The sequence below is a fragment of the Falco rusticolus genome, chromosome 10, assembly GCF_015220075.1.
Source record: "Falco rusticolus isolate bFalRus1 chromosome 10, bFalRus1.pri, whole genome shotgun sequence".
NCBI classification, from domain to species: domain Eukaryota; kingdom Metazoa; phylum Chordata; class Aves; order Falconiformes; family Falconidae; genus Falco; species Falco rusticolus.
The window spans coordinates 19213778-19239022 of NC_051196.1; the positions used below are offsets into that span (position 1 = coordinate 19213778).

General features: G+C 46.8%; 3 protein-coding genes across 4 annotated transcripts; all 3 read right to left on the minus strand.

The window, feature by feature from the left end:
• Positions 1 to 1489: 1489 nt before the first annotated feature.
• LOC119154384 (olfactory receptor 1052-like) lies at positions 1490 to 2434 on the minus strand. Its single transcript, XM_037401827.1, has one exon. It carries the CDS (start codon positions 2426 to 2428, stop codon positions 1490 to 1492), a length of 939 nt encoding a protein of 312 aa, XP_037257724.1. The 5' UTR covers positions 2429 to 2434.
• A 6294-nt stretch (positions 2435 to 8728) lies between these two features.
• On the minus strand, positions 8729 to 14440 carry LOC119154737 (olfactory receptor 5F1-like). The gene is made up of 3 exons (XM_037402628.1): positions 14346 to 14440; positions 10210 to 10300; positions 8729 to 9604 (listed from the first exon to the last, which is right to left on the minus strand). Exons 1-3 carry the CDS (start codon positions 14438 to 14440, stop codon positions 8729 to 8731), a joined length of 1062 nt encoding a protein of 353 aa, XP_037258525.1.
• Positions 14441 to 16672: 2232 nt separating this feature from the next.
• Positions 16673 to 25099, minus strand: LOC119154367 (olfactory receptor 5AR1-like). 2 transcript variants are annotated; one of them, XM_037401797.1, is made up of 2 exons: positions 24967 to 25099; positions 20940 to 22435 (listed from the first exon to the last, which is right to left on the minus strand). In XM_037401797.1, the coding sequence occupies exon 2, from the start codon at positions 22299 to 22301 to the stop codon at positions 21348 to 21350; it is 954 nt and encodes a 317-aa protein (XP_037257694.1). In that variant the 5' UTR covers positions 22302 to 22435; positions 24967 to 25099; the 3' UTR covers positions 20940 to 21347. The 2 variants fall into 2 exon arrangements, with proteins under 2 accessions (XP_037257693.1, XP_037257694.1); XM_037401796.1 differs by lacking the exons at positions 20940 to 22435; positions 24967 to 25099 and adding an exon at positions 16673 to 17671.
• Between the last annotated feature and the right edge of the window lie 146 nt (positions 25100 to 25245).

The following is a 25245-nucleotide window of genomic DNA, read 5'->3' on the forward strand; positions in this document are numbered from 1 at the left end:
CTGTCACAGCTCGCCAGCCACAGTAAGAGTCAGCTTCAGGCTGGTCACTTTCATATCAAAAAATAACATAACAAACATAACATAACAAACCTAACCTAACATAACAAACATAACATAACATCATAACAAAACATAACATAACATAACAAACATAACATAACATAACAAACATAACATAACAAACCTAGCATAACACGAAAACATAACATAACATAATAAAATAAAAGCTCCATGTGCTGTGCAGGGTTACATTGCTGTGGGGGTTATTTTTCAGTGTGCTGGGGGGTATTTTCCCCCTGTTGACAATACAGCTCACATCAAGTGACCAGAGGTGGAAAATCCCCATTCCTGACCCAGCCAAGCCTTCTCCGTCCCAGACGATCATCCAACTCCCCTCCCAGAGGAGCTTGTTAAGATGATTTGATCAGGGACAGCTCATACCTTTGAGTGACAAACTGCTAAAGAAATAGAAAAGGGTTTTTTTGCGGGGGAGAGGGCTGTGGTTACCGTTCCCTCTGGCAGCATTGCATTCTCACAGCAACCACAGGTTCCTACTCACAAGATGATGAAAAGGGGGAGGTGCCATTTCTGGCAGGAATTAGTTCTTGCATAAGAAATCAAGACCTTTTTTTAATTATTATTACCCTCATTTATTATTTTTTTGTTTGTTTCACAGTGTTTGGGAGTTTTTTTCTTCCTTTTAAATTCCTTTTCCCTGCTGCCTCTCGCCAAAGTGGAAATCTCTGGATGCAAACGCTACTGACAATATTATTGTCTTTGGTTTTAACAAACCACTTTGGGCATAAATTAGAAAACTAATTAGAGCTTTGTTTCAAGGCCTTGAAAGACAGAAATTGTGAAGGAAAGAATGAAGGGTGTATAGGTGCCTAAAAAGAAGTGACAGAGATCAGTTTAACCCTGCAGTTCAACTCAGCAGCCTGGTTTCCAACAGAGACCTGTTTAAGAGTTTATAATTTGTTCATTTGGCTTATGCACAATATCCCATCGCCATAAGTGCATTAAAACTTCAGAGTTTATCCATTTAGCTCCTGTGTTCCCATCCTTCCTAGAAGGAGTTTTTCACAGGAGCCGCCTCCCCAGCCCAGCCTAAAAATGATTGAGGCCCCAGATAAATTGGGGCTGGGGAGCAACAAGAAAAATCAGTGACGTATGTGTGTTGGCATACACATTTAACACAAGAATATACTGCATTATATATAAATAAATAGCATAATATACATTGAATATTGTATTTTTATATATACACACACACTCATATATTGTTCATAGGACCAGAGACCTAAATGTCCTTTCTGATCAAAAATTATTCCATGTCCTGCTCAAAGCAGGGTTGACTTCACAGCCACATCAGGCTGCTCATGGACTCATCCAGGCAACTTTTGAATATCTCTGTGGACGGAAGCTCCACAGCCTCTGGGAGAAATCCCCATGTTACCCACGTTCCTGTGTCAGGTTTTCAGGATGAGGTTCAGAGCCTGACTGTGATCCTTTCTGCTGTTCTCCTTAGAGCATCCTTCACCTCCTTGTTCCTCAGGCTGTAGATGAGGGGGTTCAGCATGGGGATCACCACCGTGTAGAAGACGGAGACCACTTTGTCGGTGTTCAGGGAGTAACTAGAGCTGGGGCGTAGATACATGAAGATGGTCGTCCCATACAACATGGTCACCACTGTCAGGTGGGACACACAGGTGGAGAGGGCTTTTTGCCTGCCTTCAGCTGAACGGATCCTCAGGATGGCGAAGCAGATGAAGATGTAGGAGACCAGAATGATGGAGATGGTGCTGAGCTCAATGATGCCGGCCAAGGAGAAGAGGATGATCTCATTGATGTAAGTGCTGGCACAGGACAGAGCCAGGAGGGGAGGAACATCGCAGAAGAAGTGGTTGATGACGTTGGACCTGCAGAAGGGCAGCCTGATGATGAAGGTCATCTGTATGATGGCGTTCAGGACACCCCCGATGTAGGACCCCACCACCAGCCACATGCAAAGCCCCGGAGTCATAACAGCAGAATAGAGCAGGGGGTTGCAGATGGCGACGTACCGGTCGTATGCCATGGCAGCCAGCAGGAAACACTCGGCTGTCACAAAGACAATGTAGAAGAAGGCTTGGCCCATGCAGCCGACAAAGGAAATGGTCTTCCTCTCCACTAGGAAGTTCACCAAGGTCCTGGGGGCAATCACAGAGGAGAAGCAGATGTCAACAACGGAGAGGCTGCCAAGGAAGAAGTACATGGATGTATGGAGCTGTGGGTGACCTTGGATGACGATAATTATCCCTGTGTTGCCCAAAAGGGTGATGGTGTAAATGAGCAGCAACAGCACAAAGAGGGCTGCCTTCATCTCCACTCGGTCACTCAGGCCCTCAAGAACAAACTCTGCCACTGAGGTGTGATTCTGCTGGGCCATTCAGGGCTTCGTGTCTGCTGAGGAAGGAGAGAGCCTGGAAATGCAGGACAGTGGAAACCATGCCTTTATTTATTGGAACTGAAACTGATAACTTGATAACTGACACCCTGTAGAGCCAAGGTGCCCAGACCATGCCTTCCTAGGGTGCTAGAGTGGGATGGACTGCACTGTAGCCATCTGCTCTGAGCTCGTCCTCCTTCACAGTCCAAGGGAAGAGGAGGTCCTTTCTGGAGGGAGAGCGTCCCGGCTTTCCCAAACACCTTCCCCGCCCTGCAGAGAGTCGCTGCGGAGGGTCTCTCACTTTCTCACCGTGGGCAGACCTTTGGGCAGGTTTATCTCTACTGCAGAATCCTGTTTTAGTACCTGCAGTTTGTTGAGGTCAACAGATATAGCAGCAGTTGGGGGTGCAGGTGACACAGACCAAATCCCCAGCTCTGCCCTCGACCTCCGGGATTAAGTGCTTTTTCCACATTTGTTTCCCTTCCTCCCCATTTCAAACCGATCGTGATAAGGCACCCAGAACAGGACAGCTCTGATTTTGGCACTGTCTTCTGGCTATAATTGTAATATTATAATTTATACAATATAATAATATAATTGTAATAAAAAAATACTGCAGCTTTCCTTTTTTGGTTTTGGAAAGGACATTGAGGTGAAGGGGAAAACCACCCGTCTAATTTGTTGAGTAGGGAGGGAGAGAGGCAGGGGGTGTTGCATGATCCTAAAACTCCTTCAGGACAGGAGGAGTTTAGTACTGCAGCCTCAGAAACCCTGGGGAGATGAAGCCACGGAGACCACGAGCAAAACCGGGGTCCAAAAGTGCTATTTTGAACCGGGGTAAGCATCAAACATTTCCTTGGTACAGTTTAGAGAATATACAATGAAGAGACTAAACACCATAAGAAGTATTTCCCCGTGGCGCTCAGAGCACAGGCACTGGCCCTGGCGTTGGGGTCGCCTGTATGAAGCATTTACATGGGCACCTGAGCCACCACCGCCTGCTGGTGACTTTAACCGTGCCTTGTGTTTCCAGAGGTGGGCTGGGAGATGGAAGGGACTGAGGTGGATTTACGGAGGCGATTTAAGTGCCAGGAGAGAGCTGTGAGTGTTTATGTATATGAACCGACTGTAACGTACGGACTAAGCCTGGACAAAAGTGGGTTCCACGATTCCGTCCTGGAATATGGAGTCACAACTGGTGCTCTCCCCAGCATCTGTCTGCAAAGTGCACTTCATTTCCAGGCGAAAACAAGGTGTTGCTGAGAGCACGGGCAGAGGGGAAGGGCCAAGGGGGGGAAAAGAGCGCCAGGCTGAGAATTCCCTGTTTCAAGATGCCATCTAAGGAGGAAAACCTTCTCAGAGGGAGCCTGCCCGGCACAGCATGGCACCCTGGGGGTTAGGACACATGCGGGGCTTGGTTTTACCTCATTTTCATCAGGCAAAACCCCAGCAGCTGCTGGCTCTCCCTTCAGACACCCGGGTAAGCTGCTCACAAGAATGAAAATGTGAAATACAGGTTCCTGACCCTGATAATGTGGAGGTTCAGCATAAAACAATTCATTCTTTACAGAACTGAGGATGAGAATCAAGTCTTACCCCACCAGATGAGCACCAGGATCAGAAGACTCACTGAAGAACCGTTCTCCATGAGCAGAATGTTTCTATAAAGAAACACTCCTTAATTTTTAAAGCGAACATCACTTTATTTCAGGGCCAGTGGGTGAGCTAAACTTTCCTTTAAAGGTTCTCTCCTCTTCCTCCCCCAGCCTCCTTAAACATACCACAAGCAGCATAATTTCTGATCTTACGACTTTGAAATGCTGGAGTGCATCCCAAGTGCATCCCAGCAGAAATATTTCACCTTCAACTAACCCAGAGGAGCACACCTTTACCCAGTGTAAAGCAGAGCAGCCTCCCCACAGGTGACACACACCAGGGCAGGGTGGCACCAGCAGGACTCACCTGGACCTTTCAGGGAATGGTCACACCCCCCTATCGGATGGGGTCACCTCCTCTTACAAGCTGCAAGGTCTCCTCCAGGTGGGGTGACACTACAGGCTCGGGACGCCTGCACAGTAACTGGGGGGGGACACCCCTGAAGCCATCCTCCCAGCTTCCCGGTAAACAAGAACGTCTCTCCTGAGCATCTGGGAGCCTCCTGCATATTTTCACCTGATGAAGTCCTTTGCTTGCAGCAACGCATGGCTTTTATCTGTGTCTCGGCAGGTCTTTGTGGGCAAGGGGCAGCCTTCCTCAGGGAGCAAGTGTTTCTGTGGCTTGGGCTGCTGTTCCCATCCCTCAGAGGAATGAAACTCGATTGTACGCTGGCTCCTTAATGAGAATCCAGGAGTCACAACAGTCTGAACTGCTAAAAAAGGCTCCGCTATGTGTGTGGGGGGGGGCGTAAAATCCTGTGCTACAACCCTGTCACAAGTACCCATCACTGTTCCAACACTTGGCAGCCTCCAGAGACAGAAAAGGTAGAGATCCAAATGAGCACAAGTTACTCTGCAACAAGCCCCTCTGAAAATCGAGGGGGAGGTGAGAAGGTGCAGCCACAGGGCAATTTACTCCAAGTATCTTAAACACCTATTGCAAGCAGTTTAGGCTGTCATAATTAGCTTTGGATGGATGCCTGGAGCAGATGGGTGGGATTACCAGAGATGAAGGCTGATCCAAGCCTCCAGGCAATGAACAAGCCTGAAAGGCTTCCAGGCTACTGATGCTTAAGAACAGGGATGTCTATACAGGACCTGATTGATAGACAATCCATTAAACCTTTTCACTGTGCTCTAGATAGTCCCAGGAATATCTCACCTGCCCATTTTTTCCTCCCTTTTGCCAGGTCGTTCTGTTGCTCCACCCCTATTGCAAGACCAAAACCATATCATCACAGCCTGTTTGGAAAAAAAGATGTTGCTAATCCAGTTCTTTCTGCAAATTGTGTTTGGTTTTGGCTAGCAGAAAATTGAGAGCGTATTTATGGTAGCATCAGTGTAATTTATCTCTGTTCAACACACTCAATAGACACCAGCTTCTTTCAGTGTCTGCAATGTTTTCAGGAGTTTACAGTTCACACTGTTTCTTTCAGTACAGCTAATTTTTCCCTTTAAATAACAGAAGCCCATGCTTTCAGATTAACCTGACAGCATGGATAGAGTCACCATATAAACAGCAGCTTGTCTATGGATCATGTCTGATCCATAGGTGGGATTTATTAATCTGTCAGTTGTCCACAACATGAAGCACAGATACATGAGCAAGCTGCCTAGACCTGCTGCAGTCAGTAGAAACGAAGGTGATGGTTCAGCCATTCAGCCATGGGTATCCAGGAGTATCTGAGACCCACCATACATCTCCCCTGCTCCCTGAAGGACACAAGTCTTCCTACATCTTGTGCCATATCTGCCACACCTATGTCCAGAAATCCTATGATATCTCAGGTGGAGTTAGATGGATCAACAGACAGTGTAGCCCAGAGGAGGAGCTGCCGTGTCCAAAGGAGACCCACGCATGGTCACATGAACAGATGAGTTCTCCATCAGTATTGCTGTGGAACCTAGAGGACTGGCTGAGAGGTGGGCACACGGGATGGGTTTGGGCTCACCCTGCTCCATGTCAGCATGACACATGGACCTACACGTGAGCTACAGGTGTCCCAGCTCCTCTTCCAGTCTGCAGACTCCACCAGTGTGATTCAGTTGGCCAAAGGGATGGCTCTGGCAGAAACGCTGCAGCACTGTCTCGGTTTCATTGTTAATTTTCTTCTTAGCAGCTGGTGCAATGCTGTGGTTTGGATTTGGTATGAGAACAAAGTCGATAGGACACTGATGGTTCTGGTTGCTAGATAATGTTCATACCAAGCCAAGGACTTTGCAGCTCCTCAGGCCCTGCCAGCGAGAGGGCTGGAGGGGCGTGGGAAACCAGGAGATGACACAGCCAGGGCAGCTGGCCTGAACTGGCCAAAGGGGCATTCCATACCATAGAATGTCATGCCCAGTATAGAAACCGGGGGGAGAAGGAGGAAGGGGGGGACACTGGGAGTGATGGTGTTTGTCTTCCCAAGTCCCCATCATGCATGCTGGGGCTGTCCTGGGGATGGATGAGCACCTGCCTGCCCATGGGAAGCGCACAAGGCTGGGGGAGGGGTTCAGCCCAGAGAGGAGGGGGCTCAGGGGGGACCTGATGGCTCCCTACAGCTGCCTGGCAGGGGCTGTGGGCAGGAGGGGTCGGTCTCTGCTCCCAGGGAACAGCAACAGGACAAGGGGGAACAGCCTCAGGTGGTGCCAGGGGAGGTTCAGGTTGGGTGTCAGGGAAAATGTCTTCACTGGGAGGGTGGTCAGGCACTGGGACAGGCTGCCCAGGGGGTGGTGGGGTCACCATCCCTGGGGGTGTTCAAAAAACACATAGATGCGGTGCTTGGGGACATGGCTTAGTGATGGACTTGGCAGCCCTGGGTTAACGGTTGGTCTTGATGATCTCAGAGGTTTTTTGCAACCTCAGTGATTCTGTGATGCTATAATTCTGTTTGGGGAGTTTCTGTGTCAACACTTTCCCCACTGCTTCATGTTTGTTCCCGCTTTGTTACCAGTCTTCTAGGTACAACTCAAAGCATCCCTCTCTCTTGAAAAGATAAATAAAAATATGCATTCCAGTTATTTACAAAAGAAACTTCTTTCGCTTCTTAGAAAAGAATGATGAAGGTGGCAAAACAATTTATAGAAAGCAGATACACAAATAGTTATCAGGTGAGTAGGTATAAACCTTTGAAAAGTTTATCACTAAATTCTTCACCTCCCTACTATCAACTATGGAGCTGTGTTGTGTATTGCTGCATATAAAGCTATTTTTGGCCTATTATAATTACAGTTTTAATTTTAATTATAACTGAATAATTCTAATTATAATTTTGGCCTATAATAATTATAGTCCCTCTTATAAAGGAGGTAGAAATGGAAAGGAGGAGTTGCAAATAAAAAATATATAGATAAAGCCATGAAAACACAATATACACTGAAATCTGACATATGGCAGTGACATTACCCATAGCTTGGGTTGGTTTCAGCCCCCCTAAACTGAGATGTCTGGAACGTAAATGTGTCAGACAACAACGCTGCATTTCCTATAAGAAACGTTATGCCTTTATGCAACATAATTCACCCCAGCCATTTCCCATATTTATTTTTAAAAATATCATGGTCTTTTTCCTGCTAGTGAGAGAGATTAAAATCAGATGTAATCTTAACCACTCTAAACCTCAAAACTGGGCAGTTAAATCCCACAATTTATGGACCTTCCAATACAGAGAGCTACATGCTTGGAGAACATCAGAGGAAAAAAATAGGAAGACTATTTCTATTGCAAGTGACCCAACATATTTTGCTTTACTGTACATTCCTCAGTTTGACTACCCAGACGAGAACGTTCCAGTGAAGAGCACGCTGAGGAACCAGCACTGCCCAGTACCCAGTGCCATACAGCAACAATGGCGTTTGAACTATTTATTTGCTGTAAAAAACACATTGCAGGGTTAAAGTGCAGTAGAACATTTTAAGAAAGCCTTTGCCCGTTCTTTGATAGGCCACTGTGGAAGAAGAGGATTCAGAGAAGTTCCTCTCAAATGTCCCCGTTTCCTGCAGCTTTTGGGAAGCATTTCCTCCTCTCCCACCCAAGCCTCCTGGTCTGCTCCATTTGTTCTCCTGCACGCTCCCATTTGCCATGGGGATTACCTGGAAGCACTCAAGTTCACCTAAAATCTGTAGGTCGCACCTCATGGCTGGAAGAGGCACAGCACATGGTAGGGATGGAGCCCACTGAGCTGGTGAATGATGTCTAGGCTGTAGGACAGGGTGACCACGAGTGGGCTCAGGCCAAAGACATCTGAGAACAAAAGGGTCCAAGTCCTCAGGCAGGAACCTCACAAACATGTTATTTTCACAGGGCTGAGCCTTGTCATCCTATTTCCCTTGGAGAGAGAGAGGTGACTTGCAGTTGCCTAAGGAACAGCAGGTCCATGAGAAAACCCAGCACACATTTGCCCCCAGGTACTCAAAAACCAGCTGCACACTTGAGCATCTTCCCTCACAGATCAGCCTTTGGTGGCTCTTCAACAAGCAGGTGTTTCTCCTGTTGTGAGATGCACTGCCTGGAGGCAGGTGTGTAACAAATTAATCCCACATCCATAGAGCCAGTCTGAAAAGGGACATTAATATTTAGAGGAATTATCACGTCTTCTCCCTGATTTCAGGACAACCCCAAAACACAGACCCCATTCCCACCAGTGCCTAAATGTCCAGCTGTTTACCGCTTTGGCAGGGAAACAGTCATTCTCCCCACCACTCTCTTCACAGCTCTCTTCACCTCCTGGTTCCTCAGGCTGTAGATGAAGGGGTTCAACATGGGGGTCACCACTGTGTAAAAGACAGAAACAATTTTGTCCCTGGGCAGGGAGTAGCTGGAGCTGGGCCGCAGGTACATGAAGAGGAGGCTCCCGTAGAAGATGGCAACAACCACCATGTGGGATGAGCAGGTCCCAAAAGCTTTGCGCTTGCCCAGCACAGAGCCCATCCTCAGGATGGTGGATAGGATGCAGCCGTAGGAGATGAGGATGACTGATATGGTGGTGACCCCATGGAAGCCCGCAAAAGCGAGTGTCAGCACTTGGTTGAGGTAAGTGTCAGAGCAGGCCAGTTTAAAGAGTGGTGGCCCATCACAGAAGAAGTGGTCAATGACCTTGGGGCTGCAGAAGGACACCCTCAGCCCAACCACTGTGAGCACCAGCGAGCTGACAAACCCAACAGCGTAGGACCCCGCCAAGAGGGCAGTGCAGAGCTCCTGGGACATGGCAGCAGGGTAGCACAGGGGGCTGCAGATGGCCAGGTAGCGATCGTACGCCATGGCAGCCAGGAGGTAGCACTCCACAGTTACCAAAGCAACATAGAAATACAGCTGTACGAAGCAGCCAGCAAAAGAAATAGTGTTCCTTTCCGATGAGAGGCTCAGCAGCATTTTGGGTGTCACAACGGAGGAGTAGCAGAGATCCAAGAAGGACAAGTTGCTGAGAAAGAAGTACATGGGCATCTGAAGCTGGGAATCAAGCCAGACTACAGCAATGATGCCAAGGTTTCCCACCACCGTGATGACATAGAAGAGCAGGAAAACCACAAAGAGGGTAACCTGGAGGTCAAGGTGATCTGTGAACCCCTTGAAAATGAATTCTGTCACTGTAGTCCAGTTTTCCCAAGCCATCAGTTTGCAAGGGACCCCCAGCTCTCAGGCAGGGAGGCAGTCTCCATGAGATCAGCTATGGTGACTTCATCCCTTGCTTCATTATTAGTGGGTTTTAATCTTGTGCTCTAGTAGATAGTGATGATGTTTTTCCTAATGAAACCCTGCCAGACACCCTGGCAGGATGCTTAGTTGCTTCACAACCACCTGGCCAGGCAAGGACCCATGATGGTGGAGTACAGGAGGGGCTTGCAGATGGCCACATACCTGTCATAGGCCATCATGGCCAGCAAACCAGTGACCCCTAAAATGACAAAGCAGCAGAGCTGGGCTGCACACCCCAAGAAGCCAATGGTTTTCTCCTCTGTCAAGATCCGCACCAGAATTTTGGTGAGGATGATGGAGGAATAGCAGATGTTGACAAAAGCCAAGTGGCCAAGGAAATAGTGCATGGGGGTGTGAAGGTGAAGATCACTCCCAACTAATACAGTTATCCCAAAGTTTCCCGATAGCATCACTGTGTACATGGCCAGGAAAGCCAAGAAAAGGGGGACCTGGAGATCCAGGCGGATGGTCAGCCCCACAAGAATGAAGTCATGCATATCAGTGTGATTGACAGGTGCCACTCTCTGTAACAAATTCCACCTGTGGGAGACAGATAAAATGGCAGATAATGGTTTGGGCAGCTCAGCAGGACCCTCAGCTTCCTCAGTGTCACCACATGGAGGCAGAGCTCTTCCTACTGGAAGGTCATAAAACATCAGCTGGACTCTGGATAGCCCTTGGAAAAGCCAAACCTTCATCCAGCAGCTTTGAAAGGATCTTAAAGCCAAGACCTACCTGTCAATTTGAACAGTGAGAACACCCACCTGGGTTTAGCATGTCAGCTCCTGCACAGCTTCCGAGTTGTGCTTTCCTGAGGACATTTAACATGGCAGCAAGGTCAATCCACTGGGCATTTCTCAGTAATAACCATATTTTTTTAAATTCAGATGTTTAACAGATTTTGTTTTTTTCCTTAGTAAATTACAAGTACATTTTGAACAGAATTGTTTTTTTAAAAATAAACCCACATGGAACTATTCAGTTTGCAGAAATACTTTTCCCATTGACTTTCATTTCCCTTTGCAAAACAAAGCAGAGCAAAACCATGGGCATTTTTCTTCTAAAGCTGACACAAACACACACACTTTTCAGTATACACAGCCTTGATAACCCCACAGGAAGGGGAGTCTGCGGTGGCACAGTGGCAATGGGGAGACTCACTTGGATGTAGAGCCGAGGCCATGCAAGCAAACAGGAGGAGCGGAGCTGGGCAGGGAGGGGAGGTACCACAGCCTGGGCTGTAGGTAACCGGCACAGTTACACCAGAGCCAGCAGCACAGCCCCAGGCAGCCACTCCCTCACCCCCCTACATCAGGGTGGAAGGGTAAAACTGAGAAAACTCGTGGATTAGGTAAGGACAGTTCAACAGGCAAAGCAGAAGCCACACACAAGCACAGCAAAGCAAGGAATTCCTTCACAGCTTCCCACGGGCAGACAGGTGCTCAGCCATCCCCAGGGCAGCCGGGCTCCAGCAGTTGGGATGGGGACTGAGGAAGACAAACACCATCACACTGAATGCCATCCCTCCTCCTCCTTCTTCTTCCCCCAGCTTATATACTATGCATGACATGAAATGGCACGGAATAGCCCTTTGGCTAATTGAGGTCAGCTGCCCCAGCTGTGTCCCCTCCCTTTCTTGGACCCACCCTTTCTCACTGGCAGAGCCAGAAAAACTGAAAAGTCCTTGACTTAGTACGAACATCACCCAGCAGCAACTACAAACATCAGTGTGCTATCAACATTCTCATACTAAATCCAAACCACAGCACTGCACCAGCTATGGAGAAGAAAATTCACTCCATCCCAGCTGAACCCAATAATGAGCACCCTCTCGCCTTGGCCATCAGGACCATCCCTTGCTATTACGGTGGCACCTGTGAAAAAGCACCTACATGTCTCTTTGCTTTATGTCATCTAAACTTTAAAGCAGAAGAGTCGTCCTTCCATGTAGGATTCCTTCTGCTGTTCTCAGCCTTGTTGCTATAAATGAGATATCTGACACGTTTGGTCCTTTCTTTTCTCTATCTCACTACCTTCAAGTCCATAAAACAAAGAGAAAGGGGTGCCTACTTTAGCCTCGTGATGTCCCTGCATGTCCCACCACTTCAGAGCAGGTTCAGGGCTGAGGACTAGCCAGAACAGAAGATGTCCTCACCATGGACATGAATTCTCCAACAAAACTCAGATCTTCAGTGCAGCTCCATGCAACTGGGGTGAGTTCGGTTGCTTCTCCAGATAGTGACTGAGGCCATAATTCATCTTCAAACAAATGCTGAGGGTGCTTTTCAGGACTCTTTCCTTAAAAACTGCACTGAGGGTGGCTTGTTGCTGCACCTTGCAGACAGCAGACAAGCCCCCTCTGTAGCTTCTGGTGCCCAAGTGGTATTTATACTCATTTCTGTGGCCTTGGAGGCATTCCAGTCCATGGAGAATAGAAGCTTAACAACAAGCAAAATCCACCCAGAATATAAACTTCACCTCCAGGCTCACTAATGAAGACCAGGAACAATTTGCTTTGGACATCTGGATTTAAGAAGATACCTTCCCCCCTCCCCCATGCTGAGGAGAGGGAGTGGATGAAAAGTGAAAGTCTACATGATTCACCAAAAGCAAACCCCAACTTTTTTCTGCAGTCACCCCTGGTTATTACCTAATTTTCTCAAGTATCCTTTCTAGTGTCACTTAAACTGAATTTTGGCAATGCAAAGATATTTCTTGCAACCATTTCTGCTGACATGATCTCCCTATGTTAGCACCCTCTTGCTTCAAAACCCACCCCAAACGTTGATCTTTGCCTTTGCTGGCTTCGGTAAGACAATAATTGTCATGTTGTTCCCCTCTCCCCCCCCCCCCCCCCCCCGAGGTTTTTTAATGTTAGCTTTTTAAAAGAATTATTTTTCTTTTTTACTTTTGCTATAAGCACTGATGAGAAGAGCAAGGCAATGGCAATGACCTAAGCTAAACTCAAATCAACACCAGAACGGCAGTATTACCCAAACAAAATTCTTTTCACTGAGGTCTGCTCACTGGGTCCAAGCGTTCTGACACATATTATCCATGGCGCTGTGGTTTTGATGCCTGGATTCATGAAACATTTTCCCATCCTCTTTCTCCAAGAGATTTTAGTTTACAGAGCTGGAGGTCTCTCTGTATTAGTTTGTTGGAGCAGGTTGCTGCTTTCAGAACCTCCAGCAGCTCCATTTCAGACACCACTTATTGCTGCCATTATTACCAGGAATAATATTGCCTGTCCATATGCGTATTTGTTTTGCCAATGAGCAACCAGAGGTGCTACGAACCCCCTCAGACAAACTCTGCAGATACCCAGGCTGCCTGGTAATAATCTCAGGTGCCCAGATTTTCAGCAGAATTTGTGTCTAAGGAGACAAGAGCAGCATTTTCTGTCATGTGTCTATGGTATGGTAGTTTCTATGTCTATGGTATATGTCTATGGTAGTTTCAAAATTAGGAAAAGTACCATCAGCTTGAAAAATTACAAATTCTGCTGGACTGCATCTGTGTTACTGTTTTTACTAGCTATCCTTATTCTGTTCATTAAATCTTAATCAGACAGGAAATATATAATATATAATATATAATAATAATATATAAAATACAATCTGTGCTCAAGTGTGCAATAAGGTCAAAAATCCTCTAATGAATTTAAATTTAAGGCAATACAGAAAGCAAAACCAAAAAAAAAAAAAAAAAAAAGTATTGAGAGCCTGTGTGGCTTCTTCCCCTAAGACACCTGGCAGGTTTTGGTCTCTGACTTCCACAAATTTGTCCTGAGGATGAGAGAAGCCACCCAGACAAATGCATAAGGGGACTCTGTACTTGGCTGGGGCAGATCCATCACCTCTGGAAACCAGCTGGTCTGCGTGGGCTGGAGCAGTGCACAGCTCACCCCAAATACGCTCATGAGCTGTGCTTGAAGCTGAATTTAATTCCACAAAAATCTGTACCATTTCAACAGTGGCTTGATGAGCACTCAGCTGCTCAAAGGGGGAAAAGATGAATGATAAGGTGTGAAGTGAATCAGTCCATGGCATTAGCATGTGGTGGGTGGTCTGGTGCCAGTCCCCCAAGCTGGTGTGAGATGCTCCTGGTGCATTCCAGCCTGCAGGGCTCCAGAAAGGAATACCTAAATGGAATTGGAAATATTTTTTGAGTCACAGACTGTAGTAGGGGATTTTTTTTCCAGATGATCTCTAGCTACCTCAGTGCTCTTATTTAGCATACTTAGCTATTGACTCTGAGCATGATTTAACTGAATGTTGTCATCTACAGGTGCAGACTTTTTTTCTTGTGTGTGTGTGTGTAGCTGTGTTTTGGTACAGAGAGCAACACCAGCAACATGGAAGTTCTCTTAGGTGGTGTACCTAGACCCCACACTACAAATATCAAATAGCTACCGTAATCCATGTGTCCAGTTCAGTCCCTTTCCCCTGTCCCTAGCAGAGAGGAACCACAGTTCAGTCACCAGCTTCATCCTCTTGGGGTCCACCACTGACCTGAAGGTGCAGCTTCTCTTGTTCATGGTGTTCACCATAGCCTACATCACCACCCCCAGGAGCAACATCACCTCATCAGGGTGATAGGCCATAGCTCATGGCTCCATACCCCAATGTACTTCTTCACAGGGAACTTGTCCTTCCTGGATCTCTGGTATTCCTCCATCTACACCCCCAAGATCCTGCTGAACTGCGTCTCTGAGAATAAGCCAAATTTATGCCCAAATCAGTAGCTCAGGTGAAGCTCCATGTGTCATGAAGTAACATGCCTCTGCTCCTGAGCTGTCCCAGTTATTTCTTCTATAATATTCTATTTCTTCAATAGTATTTCTTATACCACAGACAGCGGGTCCATGGTGCCTGGCCTTCTGATGTTCAGACCAGCTCCTGTTGCACCACATTTGTCCTACCCTCTGTCCTAGGATGTGATAAAACATCCCTTTACTCCCACATATTAGAGAGCAGACCTGGCTGACTGTTTCACAATCAGACAATGAATTATTTAGGTGTTGAGAGTCAGGTGAACCCACTCCCATGCTTATTCTCTGGTCTGAGATCCATAATGGTAGGAAAACCACATTTATGAAAACCAGTCAGACACAGAGGATTTATGTAGTGTACTTCAACTTGCCTCGTAGTTTAAGAATGAAAAAAAACCACAAGCAAATCTATCCCAAGGCAATTCATGACAAGAAATTCAAGGTGTGTGGTGTCCTTGAGGAGGTCCAACGGTGAGGAGAAATGCAACAAGCTTCCCCAGCTTCTTCTGCTAGGGGGTCAAAAGCAGGCAGGGACAAATCACCCCATTAGTGAGAACCAAGGGGACCATGTTATCTGCACATATTATGAGGACAAGGATGTCTCTCTTTGATGCGAGTGTATGACCAAGCTCATACCAGCACAGAAAGCCCTCCAGCAGGCCTGAGCCCCAGGCTCTCGCCGTACAGGTGGTTATAGCTATTTCCATCATGAAGGATGCTGCTGCCCTTCCCAGAGCAAGAAGTGGTCCTCAGGGATCAACCACCCTTCCAGGAGTCATCAACTTAACAAGACCTTCTGGGGTTTACCAAGAAAGTTTTCTAATCACCATGAAAGCTCCTCAGTGGACTTGTAGTCAACTTACCTCATTCTTCTTAACAAGCCATGAGAGACTAATTAGCAGGGGTTAATAGGAAAGAAACTTTCTTCCTTGTTAATGACAAAGTGCAGTTCTCCAGCTGCCTTGCTTGACAGAGCTAGTCCAGGCCCCAAAGCCACCGAGTTGGAGGGTCAGTGTGTTGGCATCTGGTTCTATTAAGGACAATTGTGTGGGCCGGGATGTATGGAGAGCAATGCACCTCAGGGTTGCCCTGATTAAAGTACCTGTCCCTCATCCCTGAGGTTAAATTCCCATCTGCAGGCTGAGGTCCTGCCTTGGTGGGATGATGCAGTGACCCAGCAGCATCCTGAGCTCCTTGCTGAGGAGGTATGGTGGTGTGCTTGGTGGGAGCACTGGTTGAGGTGGGAGCTTCCTCCATGCCAGGCTTCTATCTACTTGAGATCACTTCTACATATTTCTACCCCATATTTGCTCCTTGTCAGCACTCTTTTTTTCTCTCCTATTGCTCTATGGGGTTACTACCCTATAGTTGCTGAAGTTTGTTAATGGTTCCCCTGTATCTCATTTTTGGTTTTAGAGGGGAAATGACACAAGTGCTCAAAACCGAGCAAAAGTGGTTAATAATAAAACCAAAATAAGATCAAACCACCAGGATAGGGAACAGGTACCTGACTAGTAAGTAACTTTACCATTACTCACAGGAGATGCCAGAAAATAACTCTCTGGTCCTTGAGCAAGTTGCAGGCACTGCAGAAGTTTCCCAAATCAATTTAAAAATACAGCTACAGTTGAGCTAAAGTAAGTTGCAGAAGAGGCCTGGCGAGCATTGCGGCAGTGAATAGTTGTTATGAAGCCTAGTGTCTACTGCTAGTGCTGGGAGCACTGAATTACCCAAGCCTTGTGTTCACCAGAAAGGTGCCCGTTATTTGGTATGAAGAGAGCTCTGATCATCATGGTCACACTGAAAGCTGTAGGTGTTGCTCAAGACAACAGGGGTAATGCATTCTCAAACTATAAATGGTCAGAAGGACTTAAGTTTTTGCAATTAAAATAATATCAGGTTGTGAATGCGAATGGGAGAAGCTAACGCGTGCCCAGGACAGGTAACATGCCCAGTGAATGGCCTGATGCAAGAGCAGGTAATGACCCAGTGTTCAGGAACAAGGCAGAGGTTTCCCAATACATTTATCCCCAGCAGCTCACAGGACAGCACTGCTTCTTTTATACTATAGTAGTACAGAAATGAAATGTGTAAACGTCTCTGAGAAGACTTCTCCATTCCCCCCGCACCAGGGGAAGCTATCTGTCAGAGGGATGTTTCTTCTCCATCACTCTCCTCAGCACATCCTTCACGTCCTGGTTCCTCAGGCTGTAGATGAGGGGGTTCAGCATGGGGGTCACCACCGTGTAAAACACAGAGGCCACTTTGTCAAGGTCCTGGGAGTGCCTGGAGCTGGGTCGCGAGTACATGGACAAAGCAGATCCGTAGAAGAGGGTCACGGCAGTCAGGTGGGATGCACACGTGGAGAAGGCTTTGTGTTTCCCTGCAGCCGAGCGCACTCTCAGGATAGTGGCCAGAATGTAGGTGTAGGAGATGAGGATGGTCAGGCTGGTGACAAACAGATTGAAGCCAACCACAACGAACATCATCATCTCATTGATGGTGGGCTCCGTGCAAGAGATGGCGTAAAGCGGGGGCCCCTCGCAGTAGAAGTGGTTGATGGTGTTGGACCCACAGAAGGACAGCCGCAGTGCCAGCCCCGTGTGGATAGTGGCGTTCATGATCCCAGCAAGGTACGAGCCAGCTACCAGTGATGCACAGACTCTGCTGGACATGGAGCTGGCGTAGAGCAGCGGGCTGCAGATGGCCACGTAGCGGTCATATGCCATGGCAGCCAAGAGGTAGCACTCAGTGGTGGCAAAGACCGCAAAGAAAAAAAATTGTAGGAGGCATGCCGAGTAAGAAATGACCTTCCTCTCTGCTAGGAGATCTGAGAGCAGTCTGGGGGTGATTGAGGAGGAATAGCAGATGTCCAGGAAGGACAGGCTGCTCAGGAAGAAGTACATGGGGGTGTGAAGCTGGGCATCCAGCCTGATCAGCACGAGCATCCCCAGATTCCCCAGCAGAGTGATCAAGTAGATCACCAAGAAGACCATGAAGAGGACAGCCTGGACATTCCCTTGTGTTGAGAACGCCGAGAGAACAAATTCAGCGCTGGGGGTGCAATTTCCTTTCACCGTCATAGTAACACCGGTGCTGTAGGAAAGCAGAGATGCAGAGAACCACAGAATCAGCATATTCCTGTTTTCCCAAAAACAAATCTTAAAGATTCATTTATTTTTATCAGGAAATACAAATTTCAGGGGCAGGAACTGTCAAACAACATATTCAGTGCTTGTCTCAAAACACATTTTAAACAAAGTGCACAACTGAATTTATTTTCTAATGTTTTTATTCTGGTCTGGTCACTACTAATTTCGTTTGATATAGTCACTTTGCATATCGGAAGGTTTATTCCACCTCCTGAAGAAGTTCAGTTTGTTACTCATCAGGTCCAAAGAGGTAACCACAGCAATTTATTCTGACATTAGAAATCAGATTGCATTTGACAAAACAAACAAACAAACTTGTTTCAGCCGATCAAAACAGAGAAAACACTGGTGAGAGATCAAGACATTTGAAAAATAATTTCCTTTAGGAGCGTCAGAACAAGTTAAAATAAAACTCTGATTTCTTCCCTTCCTTCCTATGAAATTGGGTTTGAAACAGGAGATTTAGTGTAAGTATTAACCCCCTTTTAAATATGGTGATATCTATATCATTCTTGTGATGCCACTGAACTGAGAGATAGTGGAAAGAATTTTACAAGGTTGGTACAGATGGACATCCCAACCAGGCTACAGCACCGTTATGAACTGGGGGCAGTAAGTTGCTGATAATGCAGTTTATATTTTTTTAAAAAAATTAATGGTTAGGACTCAGGAACAGTCACAGAAATTGCTCACTAAGGATTTTTGAACTGTTAAAGATACCAAATTTTACTACTGGAAAGGACCCTTCTGTATGAGGAAAGTCCAACGCATGCCCTTGACTTATGCACGAGCCTCCCTTAAACCTGGATTTAGTCATACCAATTTTTATATTTCATTCCAGCCTTAAGTCAGTTGCAGAAACTTTCACACCCCTCTCAAACAATGTGAAGTTTGCCACATAAGCCAGGCTTCCACGCTGTGGTCTTCATGGCATAGCACAGGGCGGACCGTGCACCGCCAGAACTCTTATCTGCACCGCGTGGAAGGTCTGAGATAGACCAGGACCTGAGGATGGTGAGGGTTTTTTTCCAGCACAGCATGCCTCGGACCATCCACGCTTTGCAGAGCTACTTCATCAGCTTGTCCAAGCTGTTGCCCTCTCTGGCTGCTGGACAATAATTATGAATCACACTGATCTTGATTAAAATAATCATCCGAGACTGAGGGGCTGCTGACCTCTGGCAGTGCCTGCGTGTCTCGGCTGGCTTTACTCACACTTCAGCTCGTGGCTGCCTTAAATTTGAAAAAACAACTTACAACCGCCTGGGTTTGCATCGGCTATCCCGACCCTGGGTGAGTATCTTGTGTGAAACCAGGCTCCTGCCTGAAGTCCTCCCCTTGCAGCAGAGCAGCTCCTCGCAGCGTTATTTAGGCTAAAACTCACCTGTCTTCTCACACCTCAGGGCCTTTTTTGCCTTATTGAGACTTGTTATCTCCTAGACTAAAAGTTTATGGGAGAAATAAGCCCAAATTTGTCCCAGTGTTGGCGTTCAAAGCAAGACTGGTTTGCCAGTGGTGAAGGGCATTGACACCTGACCGAGAAAAGCTGCTGTTTATAGGCTTCTTTCACCGAAAGAGCAAGAGCTTTGCCGCTGCCTCCCCTTGGTGTCATGCGGGAAATTCCTCCTGGGAATTGATGGCTTTGGAAACAGCTCCTTAAGGAGAAGACGTGCACAGATTAATAAAGACAATTAGTTTCAGTAAGTTAAATGTAAGCTTGAGTATTTTTTTCCACTTCTTTAAAGATATATATATTAAAAAGATTAAATATATATAAAAATTTATCTCTTGGAATATATAATTTACCTCTTGGCATCACAGAGAATTAAAAAGAGCTGTAAGAAATATTCAGGGACTAGGAGATAGTTCAGGATTTAGAGCAGTGTTGCAAATGCTGTTGGGGAGGAAGGGAAAACTGTTCAGGAATTCTGAATTCAGGAACATTGCTGCTGCAATGGGTTTTAACACTCTCTGGGATATCCTGTTGCTTAAAAACCCAGAGAGTTAGATCCAGGCATCTGAGACAGTCACAGCCAGGTTTATGGAGAAAAGTTTCTCTTTTATTGCTCTTAAAAGAGCAAAACGGCATAGTATCTGTGGTCAGATCTCCTAGGGAATTATCTCCTATCCATCCATGGAAAATACAAGTCTGTAGGAGGTTAATATCTGGTGTTAGTGACCTTTGTATCAAAGCAAAAGCATAGCTCTGCCACTATCTTCATCCACTTTGCTTTTCTGTTCTTTCCAGAGAGTGTTTTGTGGATGCTGGGCATTCATGCTGAGCTGGATTATAAATTATTGATTCAAAGCTAGTTTCACCTGATCACTTTTGAGTGGGGTTTTTGCAGGACTCCAAAACATCAGCACGGTGAGCAGAAGCTTTCCCTTTAGGCTTAAATTGACTTTTCAGACTATGTGTGACTGCTCCGAACAAAGTCAAGCAGGAAGTGGAGAAAATCATGTGCTTTTTCCAGAAAAATGCTCTTTTCCATGCACTTTTTCCTACCTCACCCTGATGTAGATGTTTAAAATAGATCAGATGAATCAAACCCCCCAAATGCATCGTTGTCTCCAAAAGGGGAACCTATGGTGACTAATGCATATGTGAAAGCCTACAACCAGATAGGATGACTCCTGGGCCAAGATGACTCAACCCTTGAACCCTGGAAGCAGAAATTATGAATAAGATGCAGCTGGGATGGAAAATAAACTCTGCCTGTATGGAGAGGCGCAAGGAGGAGAGGAAGTGGTGGGGAAGTGTTGGACAGTGCTGAGAGTTTTGGAGCCTCCAAATGAGTCGGGTGCATCTGAATACAACATATGGCCAGAAGCATGGAGGCTTTCCGTGCTGCCGGCACCAGAGGACAACCTGGGAAAAGCCAGGACTGCTCAGACAATGTCTTGAAAGACTGTTCCTGGACCAAGCTGAGCAACTGTTTGCCACAGGGGGTAAAACCCCACTTTGCTCCTAAGCAAGGGACACCATCCGTGTGGTGGCTCCAGGCTGGTAGCTCTCCATGGGGGAGACCCATCCAGGAAAGCAGGATGCCCGGCACAGGTGGTCTGCATGCAATATATATGAAGCATGGGGATGTGCTACTGCCCCCCACGCCCCACCTCGCCACCCCCCAAAGACTATCCTTGGACAGATCAGAGAAGATAATAAATCAGGTTTATTGTACTAAAGCAAAACCTTAAGGAACTACTTAGAAAATTTGAAAACATAGTTATGAAAAACATCACCCCTCCAACATGTAGTCCTTTATTTAGCTTGTCCCCTCCTGCTCTGAGCCTACTCTTTCAGCCCACAGAATTCCATATTGTTATAATATTGAGTAAATCCTCTTTGGTAAAAAGTATCAGCTGTGCATGTTCTAGAGTTGCTTATAAATCCATTTACTCCAAAAGTTTCACTGACAGTGTTTTTAGGATTGTCTCCTGCATTCTTTCCTTCTTTCAGACATTGTAATTACAGGTAATTTATTTTCCAAGGCACCCCCAACATAGGATTAATTTGTAATTCAAACTCTGCAGTGTTTCAGCACGCTGTACAGCATGTACCCCTCACCAGCTGTGCAGAAATATGTGGTGCCCTCCTTCTGTCAGGCACCAGCCTGATTTCTTCTGCTGTCCTGGCTGTGGCAGGTGGACCTGCTTTGGTTCAGTTACAGCAGGACCTGTGGGAATAGATGCAGGAGAGGAGCGTCCTTGTAGCTCTTCTGAGGGTGCTCCTCAAATCCTTGTTCCTCAGGCTGTAGATGAAAGGGTTGAGCATGGGGGTCACCACTGTGTAGAAGATGGAGGCTGTTTTCCCTTGATCTTCTGCATGTCTGGAGAAAGGCTGGAAATACAAGAAAGCTGCAGAGCCGTAGAAGAGAGCAACAGCCATGAAGTGGGAGGTGCAGGTGGACCAGGCTTTGTGCCTGCCCTCCACTGAGCAGATGCTCCAGATGGTCTGCAGGATGCAGGAATAGGAAGCAACGATGGCCAAGACCGAGGTTGTTATGATGAAGCCAATGCATGCGGCCATCACCATCTTGTTGAGCCAGGTGTCAGAGCACGAGATTAGCAGGAGTGGTGGGATTTCACAGTAGAAATGATTGATGAGGTTTGGGCCACAGAAAGAGAGACGGAGGAGAGCGCTGGTGTGCACAAAGGCGTTCAGGCTCCCAGCAGCGTAGGAGCCCACCACCAGCCGGACGCAGAGCCCATGGGACACGGCAGCCAGGTAGTGCAGAGGCTCACAGATGGCCACGTAGCGATCGTATGCCATGACGGCCAGAAGGATGGCTTCTGTGGTGCCAAATACTGCAAAGAAGAAAAACTGTGTGATGCAGCCACTGAAAGAAATTATATTTCTCTCTGCAAGGAGGCCCAGCAGGAGCTTCGGCGTGATGGATGAAGAATAGCAGATGTCCAGGAAAGAGAGGTGGCTGAGGAAGAAGTACATGGGCGTGTGAAGCTGAGAGTTGGTCTTGACGAGGACAATCATCCCCAGGTTCCCCACCAGCGTGGTGACATAGATGAGTAAAAAAATCACGAAGAGCAACTCCTGCAGGTCAGTGAAGCCCAAGAGGACAAACTCAGTCACACTCGAGTGGTTTCCCCCAGCCATTCCCCTGGTACCAGCACAGAGGAGGCAAAGAAATATGGGGAAGAGTTGAAATAATTTCTCCCAGCTCACAGGAGAAGGCAGTGCCTGAGGCTAACGCAGAGTTCGGTGTTTCCTGGGTGAATGCACCCACTTACCTGGAGAAAAATATAATAGTTATCCTCAGTGGGCAGGTTGAAGATCCGAAATAATATATTGAAAAATAATATATTGACAAAATAATAACCAATAGCTTATGGGGAAAAAAATATCTTCAAGATTAATCTTAAAGCTCACATCTCAAAGCTCCGGCTGCCCCATTATGGCAAGAATCAGTCTTGCAAATGATGCCTTTGCTTGAACATCCAGATTCTTCTCAACATGTGAGCATGGCTGGGAGGGTTTCTTCCCCTCTGTTCAGAGGGGGGGGGGGGGGATGCTTATATAGGGACAAGCAAATACAATAACATCATGCCTTAATTTGCTACGTTAATTAGTGTTGCATTGAATAGATAACTGATCGCATTGGAGCGATTTTCTGACTCTGTACATTTGGGTCAATGAAAATGAGACCAGCATACCTGACAGTAATTTCATGGATGAGTAGCTTCAAGGACAAACCACCCCCTTCTAATCTGAATTATACTTGTGTTTCACCTTTCTCACATCTCTTGGGTCTGCTAACATCAGGAATTTTTGTCCAGAATTTGAGTTAGGAATTAAGATTCAGAGGTACTGGAGTTTTTTTGTTCAGGAAGGACCTTCATACCTTCAGTCTTGCTTCATGGAGAGGCTGCTGCTTCTGCAGGGGCTGGACAGGGTTGTAAAGGAAGCCCTTCCCCATCCAGCAAAAAATGGTCTCAAAACCTCTTAAAATTTCACCCTCTCTCTGGTCAATGGCATCTTGAGCCATTCTTGGAAAGATACTCGCTGGCCCTTGAGCTGAAATTAGAGCACGAGCTCCATCGGTCTTTCCAAAACCAGGCAGGTTTCCCTATGACATCCTCTAACACAGCTGAAGATTTAAGTTTTACCCCATTCCCACAGGACAAATTACCAAAGGGTCTTTGGGGCACCTGAAAACAGAGTGAGCCTTCCCTGAAGAGCCTGGAATAAACACCAGAATTTCTCACTGAGGTTTCAGGGGTGGGATCCCCAAGGCACATCAGAGGTGATGCCTGCAGAGCCTGAGCAGTCCCACCTCTGTACACAGCATCATCATGAGGAGTGAAAAACAAGGCAATGCATTTTTGCTGAAGACTTGAATTTGAAAGGGTTTTTTTATTCTCCAGGAACATGGGAGAAAAAAAAAAAAAAGGCTAAGTAATGAATTAATTTAAGGGAATCATTGCTTTATATTTGCAATGATCAGTTAAATTAATCTTCTTTCATACTACGTATTTCCATAGGGCAGACATGGAAACGTTAAAGAAAAAGTGGAGCAAAGTACAGATATCAATTTGCCATTGTGTTTTTGTTTTCTGTGTTCAAGATAACTTGTCAGTTTCCATTTACACTCGAATATGTTTTCACATCGTTTGCTCCCAGGCGGCAGTCTCAGAGCAGGTCCTGTAAGCAGCACTGGCCGGGACGCAGCTCTCCAAAAGCCTGTTTCCAGGGGGGAACACATCACCCGTGTGTGTGTCGGGACTGAACGCAGATTTGAGTAGCTCTCTCCTAGCCATTTGCAATTAGGTGCTTGAATTTCAATCAGTATTTTTCCTTTTGTTTGTTTTTTTTTTTCCTGCTACCCATCTGCTGGTCACACACCTTGCTGTTCAGTATCACTACCATATTACCTGGTATATTTTTCTTTTTCTGTCTTTATTTATTGTTTTTAAAAAAAAAATAAACAAGACTGCTTCTTGTGTAATTCACTAGGGATGACCTTAGAATATGTGTATTGCCTGTTTGAGAAATGAGCATTACTATGTCTTCCCTTCCCACTTCCCTCTTTCCATCAGCCTTGCTGCCTGGTTTCTGGCACCAGCGAGATGACTGTTTCTTCAGGACGATTCCTCTTCCCCCATCACCCTTCTCACAGCAGCTTTTACTTCCCCATTCCTCAGCTGTAGGTCAGAAGCTCATTGCAGAAAGCCCCTTGACCCACTGCCAGAGCTCTTCTCGGGGTGCTAGCGGGCGTCTTTGCTGCAAGGATGTATTGATGGCTTGTCTATAACTTGGTGGCCACCACAGCCTCCATGTCCTTCTCCATCAAGCTGCTCTCCAGCCTGTCCTGGTGCCTAGGGCAGCTCTTGCCCATGGGCAGGACTCAGTGTTTTCCCTTTTTTGAAGTTTATGTGATCCCCATCTGCCCATTCAGGACTAAAAATACTCCACTGACCAAATCTCCCTCGGCAATAAAGGGAGCTGATGGACCCAGCCAACATGTAGAGGGCACACAGTATATTTAGATGTGAGGAGACAAGTCCTTCTCCTAAAGACATTTGAGGCGATTCCCAAATCTAATCACCAAGTCCCTAACCAAGGGGCGGTAGCTCCTACCCCTTCTGCGGTATTTACTCAGCTCTTTATTTCAAACACATTTCACTAGAATTAAGGCAGCTCTGCCTAGAAGCGGAGCCTGTGCGGGGGAAAGGAGCACCACAGCAGCTGGGGGCTAAGCATCATGAATGCAAAACAAGGTGCCAGACACCAGCCACGTCATTGCCCGTTCATCATGACTCACCAGGAAGGTGGGTGGCAGTGCTGATTGCACTACTGGATGCTCCTTCTCCCTGCCAGACCCACAAAGGTGTTTCCCACTGCCCTCATGGTCAGGTGCTCACCCCCCCAAAGCCAGAGACAGCCATTACACCCAGCTAACCGCTCGTTTCCCCAAACGCCGCCAGCGCTGCTTGCACAACAGGCAGAGTTTTCGGTTTTGAGAGCAGCAGCTCCAGCACGAAGCCGCGACGAGCAAAACGATAGCACCGTAGCCACAGGCTTGTGTTTGCAAGGCACTGAG

What these genes read in the sequence shown, in the direction of transcription:
- LOC119154367 (XM_037401796.1), bottom strand. Translation starts at nt 17,671, where the DNA reads ATGCTGATTCTGTGGTTCTCTGCATCTCTGCTTTCCTACAGCACCGGT.
- LOC119154384 (XM_037401827.1), bottom strand. Translation starts at nt 2,428, where the DNA reads ATGGCCCAGCAGAATCACACCTCAGTGGCAGAGTTTGTTCTTGAGGGC.
- LOC119154737 (XM_037402628.1), bottom strand. Translation starts at nt 14,440, where the DNA reads ATGGAGGAATACCAGAGATCCAGGAAGGACAAGTTCCCTGTGAAGAAG. An exon ending in TGGCCTATCACCCTGATGAG is followed by an intron (nt 10,301 to 14,345) that starts GTGATGTTGCTC and finishes TGTCTCCCACAG; the next exon opens with GTGGAATTTGTTACAGAGAG. An exon ending in CCATCCGCCTGGATCTCCAG is followed by an intron (nt 9,605 to 10,209) that starts GTCCCCCTTTTC and finishes CTTGACCTCCAG; the next exon opens with GTTACCCTCTTTGTGGTTTT.